This window comes from Polyodon spathula, chromosome 20 (genome assembly GCF_017654505.1).
Source record: "Polyodon spathula isolate WHYD16114869_AA chromosome 20, ASM1765450v1, whole genome shotgun sequence".
NCBI classification, from domain to species: domain Eukaryota; kingdom Metazoa; phylum Chordata; class Actinopteri; order Acipenseriformes; family Polyodontidae; genus Polyodon; species Polyodon spathula.
Window position 1 is genome coordinate 28,379,877 of NC_054553.1, and position 9,879 is coordinate 28,389,755.

At 40.7% G+C, this 9,879-nt stretch overlaps 1 protein-coding gene across 1 annotated transcript; it reads right to left on the reverse strand.

The window, feature by feature from the left end:
* Positions 1-694: 694 nt before the first annotated feature.
* On the reverse strand, positions 695-8,692 carry LOC121295306 (probable G-protein coupled receptor 142). The gene is made up of 3 exons (XM_041219782.1): positions 8,551-8,692; positions 2,939-3,093; positions 695-2,011 (listed from the first exon to the last, which is right to left on the reverse strand). The coding sequence occupies exons 2-3, from the start codon at positions 3,075-3,077 to the stop codon at positions 1,089-1,091; spliced, it is 1,062 nt and encodes a 353-aa protein (XP_041075716.1). The 5' UTR covers positions 3,078-3,093; positions 8,551-8,692; the 3' UTR covers positions 695-1,088.
* Positions 8,693-9,879: the final 1,187 nt, after the last annotated feature.

Consider the following 9,879-nt stretch of genomic DNA (forward strand, 5'->3'; position numbering starts at 1 on the left):
TCGGGCAGTGATATGGTGAAATCAACACAAAGTCCTCCACACACAGACTTCAAACGACAGCTGGCATTTCCAAAGTAATATGACAGGAGCATAAATCTTTATTCTGGATTTATAGGGGAAAAGCCATGCGTCATTTAAGCTCTTTAGACAGAGGGACTGGTGCTTAAAAAGCCTGTTTCACAAGTAAAGAGAAATCCATCCCTTCTCATTCCAGAGTGTGCTGGCCCAGTCAAGCTCCATTACTGCTTATACACCAGTGTCTTCTATCGGGAAAGTGCTGTTCCAAAAATAACTTCATTAAAAAAGAAATTCCCTTCTTTTTTTTGACGTGGTGGCTTTTATAAACCCATTTTCTCTTTAGCACCAATCGACAGGATAGCCTTTGTAGAATTCACGCCTCTGAAACATGTTATAAAAATGAATCTGCACAGCAGTTCTGCTGTGTTCAACCCACAATCCAGTCTTGTCCAGCTGTAATGCAAAAGGATGATTCCAGTTCAGCTCATTATTTAACCCGGGTTCTAAGTACTATACACATCTGGAGTATGCCCCCCCCCCCCACCCCCCCCGTTGAACTTTAAATACTTAAATATATTACTTAATCATTTAAATGTTCTCTGGAGCAGTAGAAATTGAACCCTGATCATGTATGCCAATTAGGAATGTCCCCAATTATCAATAACTAACCCTACCCCTACCTCTAACTTTAACTCCTGAGAAGTAATTAATCTCCTGTTAATTATTTTATTTTTTGTTATTTACGACAATGGAGGAACAGTAACAAGAGGTCTTGTAAACCTTTTATTACAATCAATTTTTATGATGTTGTTCCCAAATGTACGAATACTAGAACGGTCCCTTTATGATTCATTGATTGGGTGAAGTTACATTCATTATTTAATTCCCTTATGGAAATCCTTCAGCAAACAAGAGATCCATTTCTGTAGGAAAACTAAAAAGAAACTAATAGAAAATGATTTGCCAAATTTTTGATGAGAAGTCTTTGTCAATATCTTTTTTCCCGTTCTTTAAACTCCACAGAATGGTTGGAGGACTGCCAAAGCCGTGTTAATGTGCTAATTCCTGAGTCAGAAATGAGAAGGGGTCACGTCAGGGGAACTGAGTCTCTTGCCATCACAGGAGGAGTGCAGGGAATTGGAAAGTGATTTGAGGGTCAGGGGATGATGGGGAGCTGGCGGGGCCCCGCCACCCAGCAGGAGCACGTCTCGGACGCCCGAGCGGAAACGCTTGCTGACGAAGCAGTACAGGAAGAAATTGACAGCAGTGTTGAGCATGGCAAGCATGTTGGCAAGGTCGTAGGCCAGGTGAACAAGCCAGTTGCGGTTCACTGTGGACACATAGAGGTGGTAGATGATGACGAAAGTGCGTGGTGCCCACAGGATTGAGAAGGCAGTGGTGAGCGCCAGCAGGATGGCCGTGGTTTTGCCACAGCGCCTCGGGGCTGGCTGTTGGCACTGCTCGTGGCATTGTTTCCGGTGCCGAATCTTCAGCCTGTAGATGATAATAGAGTTGAGCACCAGGAAGATACTGCAGGGCAGGAAATAGATAATGGTGCAATGGGTCCAGATTAACGCCTTGTCCATTGCTGTCGGTGGGTGGGTGACCCTCCAGACGTCCGACCACCAATAGAAGGGGACACCAGAAGCAAGTGCTAAAACAAAGACCAGGGCTATGACCTTTCGCGTTCGTTCCGGGTAGCTGAACTGCCGGTGGCGCAGGGGGTGGCACAGCGCCAGGTAGCGGTCCACCGTCAGTGATACGGCAGACCAGATGGAGGCGTGGTTGGCGGCGAACTCCAGCACGCTGATGGTGTGGAGCAGCAGCTCCGGGACCTCTCGATGGAAAACAGCTGTCTCCAGGAGGAAGCCCACGAAGACGATGAAGAGCTGGGTCAGGATATCAGAGCCGGTCAGGGCTAGCAGGTAGTAGTACGAGGACTTCTGGGTGCGGACTGCAAGCCGGGAGAGGACCACTGCCGTCAGAATGTTCACTGAAAAGGGAGAACAAGAGAGTGTGTAGAACTAAGGTTAAGAAACAGGTACTTCTAATAGATGTCAAACACTTGAGCACATTTAGGGTTAGATTTAAATCAACAGGACTTAGTCTTGGATTTGAAACTGGACTTGGGCTTGGATCACCACGTTTTGGATTTCAGTCATCCAGAATTGGCTTGAATGCATCTCTCCTGGTATACAGGTATAGCATGGCTTTAAAAAGTGTTTGTGTGTTTCTGGCAATGCATGACCTAGAGTGGAGTTGAAATCCTTTTTATTACCAGCATGCATCATTGATCCACAAATTCACAATCATCCCAAGGGCAGCAGTACAAATCTAAAAATATTTTCTCTGGGCATTACATCATGGTTGATTATGGAGCCTCACTCCCTCCCAGAGCTGAAGTCCAATTTTTGAGAACCTTGGCTTGAAAATACGAATGGATTTACAACATTACAACTCTTAAAGCAGGCAGAACACCCACTGAGTTAATCAACTCCAACCCACACAAGCAATGGTGGGTTGATTAATTATCTATCAAACATTGTATTATCCCAGGTTGATATCCTATTAAAAATATTCAGGGTGGTCTACAGTTTATAGCTGAGGGACTGGGAGACAGTGTGTTCCAATGGTTACAGCTGAGAGACTGGGAGACAGTGCTGTCGAGTGATTAGAGCTGAGACTGGGAGACAGTGCTGTCTAGTGGTTAGGGCTGAGAGACTGGGAGATAGTACAGTTTAGTGGTTAAAGCTGAGATACTGGGAGACAGTGTGTTCCAGTGGTTAGAGCTGAGTGGCACATTAATAAATGCAGGTGGTTTCATGGAAACTGAATTTAGCTAAAAAAATATAACTGCTGGGATACATCTATGTAAGGCATTCCGATGGGACGTATATGGTAACTTGTAGCCTGGCTTTACCTGGCACTCCGATGCAGAGGAGGGCACTGTAGTAAATGACAGGGATGAATCCCAGGACACAGACAGACCTTTGCAGCTGCCCTGACCCCTGGGTCCCGCCAATGGGGCTGGACGAAGTAGAGTTGAGCAAAGCAATCATCGCCTTCCGGTGTACCCTGTAACACAGAGAAGGTGGGTGAAAGATGGAAGGGTGAACTAAAGAGCTCTAAAGTGCACTTTAATCAGCAAACAATGGATTGTGTAATGACTCTTGTGTACTTTCAGTATTCTGAAATCTGTTCTAAATGTCACATTACTTCTCCAGTCTTTTAAAATGCAACCCTCTTGGCTCAGAGGGACACCTGAGCCAAGAACGGCAACTCGGCACAACTGGGATTTGAATTTTCAAGCTTCCGATTGTATGAGGGGGGTCCTAGCCGTATCATGATTTAAACCATATCTATTCTTAATCATGCTTCTCTGTTTTTATTGTCTTACCGTGCTTGCCTGTGGTATGCTACAGTGCCCTACTATAAGAGAGTCCAGCCCAATTGATTAATGGAGCAGAAAGTTTTCCCCTCTCTCAGCTTGGCTGAACCCTGTCTCTGTGTTTGTTGAAGGTCTGACCAGCCCTATTCTGAATGTAGGCACTGAGCCCCTGGGTCTCAGATCATAGTACATTTTGTGCTTTCTCCATTACGGTTTATGTTGTCATCTAAAGCCCAGATCACCATGAGATCTATATCGTGTGCGAGTCTTTCAAACAAGCTGGTTACAGGGAATGCTCGGTCTAAGAAATTGCAGGCAGTGAATTTCACCCACTCACTATTCACAAGAAGTAAAGACCGTTCTCTGTCTGGGCTCACTGTGAAGTTTGAGTTTCCGTATAAAGCAGCAGTTTTAATCCAAATCTATTCTTATATGACAAACTGTACTGTACGTTTCTTAGCAACAGAAATCCACTTCATGTAGCTCATAATGGAAGCCCATCTTTAACTCTCAATTATGGAACATACACTGCCCATTGGAGCAAAAAAGATAATACAATTGTAACAAAATGTATTTTATTAACACAAAAGACGTATAAAAGACTTGTAATCAAAAAGTGTGTCTAATTTGATGGCTGTTTTCTTTTCATAGTACAGTTATAAATACCACAAGCATTATGAAAATGTTAAAGACGAAGATGCCCGATCCTCAATTGCAATGGAATGGTTGTGTACGGGGCACTATCACAAGGGTTGCTGACAGAGTATTTTGACAAACAGTACCTAGCATCGTTTCACATTGTTTGATTGAATGCACACTGGTAATCCATTACGGTACCATTTAATTATATCAGAATCAGTTTGCTGGTGAATCAGGACAACTGTGCAATATGAGCTCCAAATCAAGTGTGTTGCAAGTTCTTGTAATGCTGATATCTGCTAAATGAGCCAATGCTTGTTGGAGGATAGTGGAGATGTCATATTCTCCCACTCCTTTCCAGCATGACCTTTACAGAGTGATTGCCTTCAAAGTGCAAAGGGAAAGCAAGTGAAAAGTCAGCCACTGCTGTTTTCTTAAGTATTACAGCACAATACCTACAGAACATATTATTCTGTATTGCTTTATTGGGAAATAAATTAAAGAAAGTGTTGCTTATTATTGTAAGTACATGGCACAGGCTGGCTCTCAGTAATTGTTCTGCATCGATAAAGCAACTGTTTACATTGCAATTTATTAACCTGCGTTGATTTTCATCAAAGTAGCTCAGTCAATGTCTGTATCGTTGTATAGTTAGGGTTGAGTTCTGTGTGGGGATGATGACTGAAAGTTATCGTGAATGTGTGATGATTCAAGGCAAGGGTAAGGGCTAGGAACACATTAACCTATGGTGAGTCACTGAGGACAAGGGAAAAAAAATCAAAATCTAAATGTGTTATGTGTTAGTGGTTCGAAGTGTCGAGATCCTGAGACAGATAATCTCGTGATCTCGACGTGACGGTTTGAAATGTCCAGATTATCTCGACATAACACATTTCTATAATTCTTTCCCCACTGTCCTTATAATAAGCCACTGTATAAACCTAACCCAAACCTTAAAAGCATTATCAGACTGCACAATTTCTCATTGAATTTCCGATTGAAATACTGTTCTCTGTGCAACATCCTTGCTCTTCACACAATGGATTCTCCTGTAGTATTTCAGTAAAGGACAAATCAGCAAACGTGCTGAACCTCTGTATGATTGCCTCACTGTGGACATAGTGTGCCTCCGAGGTCTATTCTGAGAGCAGAAGGGGGAGAGCGGGGTTGGGTATTATCTGGGATATGAGCATTGCAGGCCATTAGAGAGCCACTTACAGCAATGGAAGAGTGAACACAAATGATCTCTTATCAGTCTTCCTGCCCCTTATCACTCCATCTAGTCACTCTGCCACCCTTCGTCTTTCTATCTGGCTTCCTGTTGTTCACTTCTGCTCTACCAATAGTGCCTGTACTGGTGTAATTATCATCAAACATGTATAATTAAATCTAAAACAATGACAATCGTTCTGTTTGTGTGTATATATATATAGTAACCAAGCTCGCACTACTCTGGTTCGTTGCCCCTTTAAAAATAGACCCAGGACACAGAAACTTGATGTTTTGAAGTGCCTACGCGCTATTTTTTAATAATACTAAATAAACGAAACTAAAACCTAGTTCTTACGAGCACTAACTGACACACACTGGAACCTAGGCTATGAAAGAGGACAGCTAAGCTGTTTACCTGTTATCAAGCGGGCTTGTGTACACACCAGCCACTTCGAGCAGCCTGCTTCCTAGGAAATAGCTGACGTGGACCGAGATTAAGAATATACCATACCACGTGACACTGTTGATTAGATTATTTTGGCTAATTTGGGGGTGAGGGACGACCCAATGATGTATATATATATGGGTATATATATATATATATATAATAATAAAACTGAACTTATGAAACCAATTGCTCATTAAAATCATATTTTTAAAGAAGAGAAAAATGATCTAATCAGGGATGCCAAGATATTTAGTGGGCAAGTAGTCTCATCCCCAGTTTTACTGCTTTCCTAGAAAAAGGAGAACATTTCGGGGGACCGTCCTATTTGTGGGATATTAAATTATTTTTCATATTTTATCATGATGAGATGATTATGTATTCAGAGATACCAAGATATTTATTAAGTAAAGGGTCTGGGTGAGTAAAACTGGGCAATACAAATACCCACTCCTATTCTTTCTGTAAATCATTTATGTGTGTGTGTGTGTGTGTGTGTGTGTGTGTGTGTGTGCGTGTGTGTGTGTGTGTGTGTGTGTGTGTGTGTGTGTGTGTGTGTGTGTGTGTGTGTGTGTGTGTGTGTGTGTGTGTGTGTGTGCGTGCGTGTGTGTGTGTGTGTGTGTGTGTGTGTGTGTGTGTGTATTTTATTGAACCTGAATGCAATAACTAATATCAAAACTAAAATTAAAGAATGAAAGAGAATGAATGTGACTAGGAAAAATTAAATAACTCATGTCCATCTTATTATAAACAGTTTAAAAGCTTTCACTGATCAAATGTATGCCATCTGGAGCACCTATAACTATTTTATGCACTCCACAATAGGGTTAAGCATCCTTTTTATTATCAACCGAGATAATATTTCTGCCACAAAGCTAATGGCGAAAGGAGTAATCACATTTCTTTTTTTTTTTTATATAAGCCCACCAGCGATTTGGACAGATGTTGTAATCACAGCCTCACTAATGTTGCTCTTGAATTGAATTCAGAGTTTGTCTGTGAGACACAAACCCAAATAAGATTATTTCCCTATCTCAGTTGTTTATATAAGCATTGTTGCCTTTTGATTGCTCTTTACATGTTTTACTGTGGCATCATAGCAAAGTGTAGTGATAAAGGATTGTGAAAGCAAGGTAAATCACAGGCAGGTTTACATGCACGTCTAACCTGCCTGTCTGCTTGGCTGCTTACATGCCATGGTGTCTGTCTGTGTGCCTGTTTAGCTTTCTTTACACCCATCTTTAAAAGTCCAGATGCATCCTAAACTGCTGACTGTGGTCTGGATTAAATCAAAACGACGTCACCACAGCCAGTACTAACATGCAGATTCAACCAAAAAGTACAGCCCTGATTGGTGACCCTTGCTTCTGTTTAATGGCACTAGTCAATCACATTTTCAGCTTATCCAGTGCAGCGCCATAGACTGATTTAATTAGATTTAATTCAGGCATGGATGTACTGGTTAGAGAATCTTCTGGTCTCCATCAGGATCCTAGTAGAGATCTTTCTAAGGTATCGGAAGCCTGGAAAATTATTTTAGACGTTCTGCACACTGTGAGTACATAGACAAAAATCTCCAATATGTCCATCCCATTCAATATCAAGAAAATATAGTTTGTGATGGCGCAAAATGGCTGCCACATAATCCCCTATCTCCACCCCTTTTCCCCCCACCCATCCAAAGGTGGCTTCTTTTGCCCAAAGGTGTTGTAGTTTTTTCTTTTTGTAATTATAATTATTGAAAATCGCTTTGAAAATCTTAAAATCTCAATGCTCTTTCCCTGTATCAATTAAAAAAAAAATTCATAGTAGCTGTTTGAACCAAAGTGGTTATTTTAGCTGTCCCTTGAGAAATCAAGTTTTTATCACGAATCAGGTTTATCACCACCATTCTGATCCTGGAGAGATTTCTCTGACACTAATTATCGTACAGCTCCAGCGCTCCATTGCTGTTAAATTCTCTCAGTTGTGAATTGTCTCAGTCCTCCTTTGTTTCTCATTACAGACTCATTAGCATCGAGTGTCAATATTTCAGTCACTGCTCCTGCAGCACTTTCTAATTATTCAGTGGTCAACGTTGAAACAGTTGGTAGGGAAGGTACGCTGGGTGCTTTTTCAAGGTCAGTTTGTGAAAAGGGTTAGATCCCAGTGATTTTCAATGAATGCAGTTAACTGTAAGATTATTTCTTGTAACAGTATTTATTTAGCCATGCTGCGTTATGGAATTTCATATACTTAAACAGACACAATCAAAAATCATCTGCTGCTTTCCTGTATAAGATTGTGGTTGCTCTTATTCTATATACAATGTATGTCTCTAAAGATATTATCATGTGTGCCGATATATTTATTATTTTGCATATATTGTGGTGTATCTTTGTTATAACTCCCCCTATTTTTCCAAACAGGAGTTCTGCTCCATAACTTACACAACTAATAATCAATACATAACTATGCAATAATGTATGCACCTAAAATGCAATGTTTTTTATACAGCTATGAAATAGATTTCAATTCACAATGCATCTTAAACTCTAATGCATTTATCATGAAATTTAAACAATTATGAAATGCACTATACAATACAATCTAATTTTTTTTTTTTTTTAAAGGAAACTAGGTTTGAGTAAAAGAGATGTAAGATACAATTCAATTTATTGAAGGCATTGCAGTTTTTTTTAGTATTCTAGTAAATGCATCCACAAACACATGTCAGTGTACTTCTGTTGATTTAGTAGTTAATATCACACTATGCTTAGTTCTGGGCATTATAACTGCTATATTAAGTTCCTGATGCACCTTTAAGTAATTGACCCTCTCCCCTTACTGTCAGAAACCTGGTTCTTACCTCTACCTCTGGGAGTGTCTGTCTGTCTGTCAAGTAGCCAGTGGGTCTGTCTGTCCTGCTGCATGGTCCTCACAGCTTGGGACTGTGTGGGGAGATAGCACAGGGTCTAGAGAGAAGAAACGGACTGCAAGCTGCAGTCTCATTACTGCAGTGAGAGAGAGAGAGAGAGAGAGAGAGAGAGAGAGAGAGAGAGAGAGAGAGAGAGAGAGAGAGAGAGAGAGAGGAGGGAGTGAGAGACAATGGGGGGGAGTTAGAGGGATGAGGGAGGGAGACAAGTGAAGTACAGAAAGAATAATAAGGAGAGGAAGAAGACGGGGAAGGAGGTAGTGCAAGGGAGCCAACATGGGGTTAGAGAGGTGAAAGGACACAGGTATTGATCTGCATTCAGTGAAGAGGTTAAAAAGCCAATTTATTTGTAACATCTAAGCTGTTTAGTCCTACTAGTGGGACTAAGTAGTGGAAACATTATATTTTGATGTTTAGAGTCATTCTGTTTTTTTTTTCTGCATTGGTTATTTCAAAACACTTCCAGAGCAGTGGCGGAGGAAGAGGAAGATGAGCCCTGCTGCTGGACCTTATTGTGGGCCCCCCTCCCCAAACGTTAATTAACCCTTATTTATAAACATCAAACATACCAAATCAAGTGTTCAGTAGTGAGCTATATTTAATCATCAGAATGTTAGCATGTATGAAACAGTGTAACAAGAACGTTTTCCACTTGCCTGCTTTATTTTATTTTGCTTACATCTTTACATCCATACACTATATTTCAATCATAAATGAACAGGTTTAATCACTAACCCTATCAGGATTCCCCATTTCTGCGATCACAGAAATTATTACAGAATTCACAATTCTGCACAGACATTTGCAAAAATTGTCTCACATAAGAAACTGTTTATTATTATTATTATTATTATTATTATTATTATTATTATTATTATTATTATTATTATTTATTTTTAATCAGAAGTACAGGCATGTTCAGTTGCTGTAGTCTATTTTGTTACCCAGCAGCACCCAACAGCTTCCATCTAAACTGCAGGATGAATCATGCACACAGAATATAACTGCAAATGTCTGTGCTGAATAGAACCCCAAAACCTTCCATGAAGACTTGTCTCCTACCAGCCTCCAGGGGGAAAAATTTTAGGACAATTAAGAAAATAGCGATACCTGTTGAAATGAGGGAGGGTACAATCTGAATTACTGGCACCGCACACCGGCAGCTACAGTGATACAAATGTGTAACATCTGCAAGTATAAATGACAAGGATGTAATCATTGTTAAGAAAATAAAGAAAGAAATAAAAACTTTCGAACCCCCTC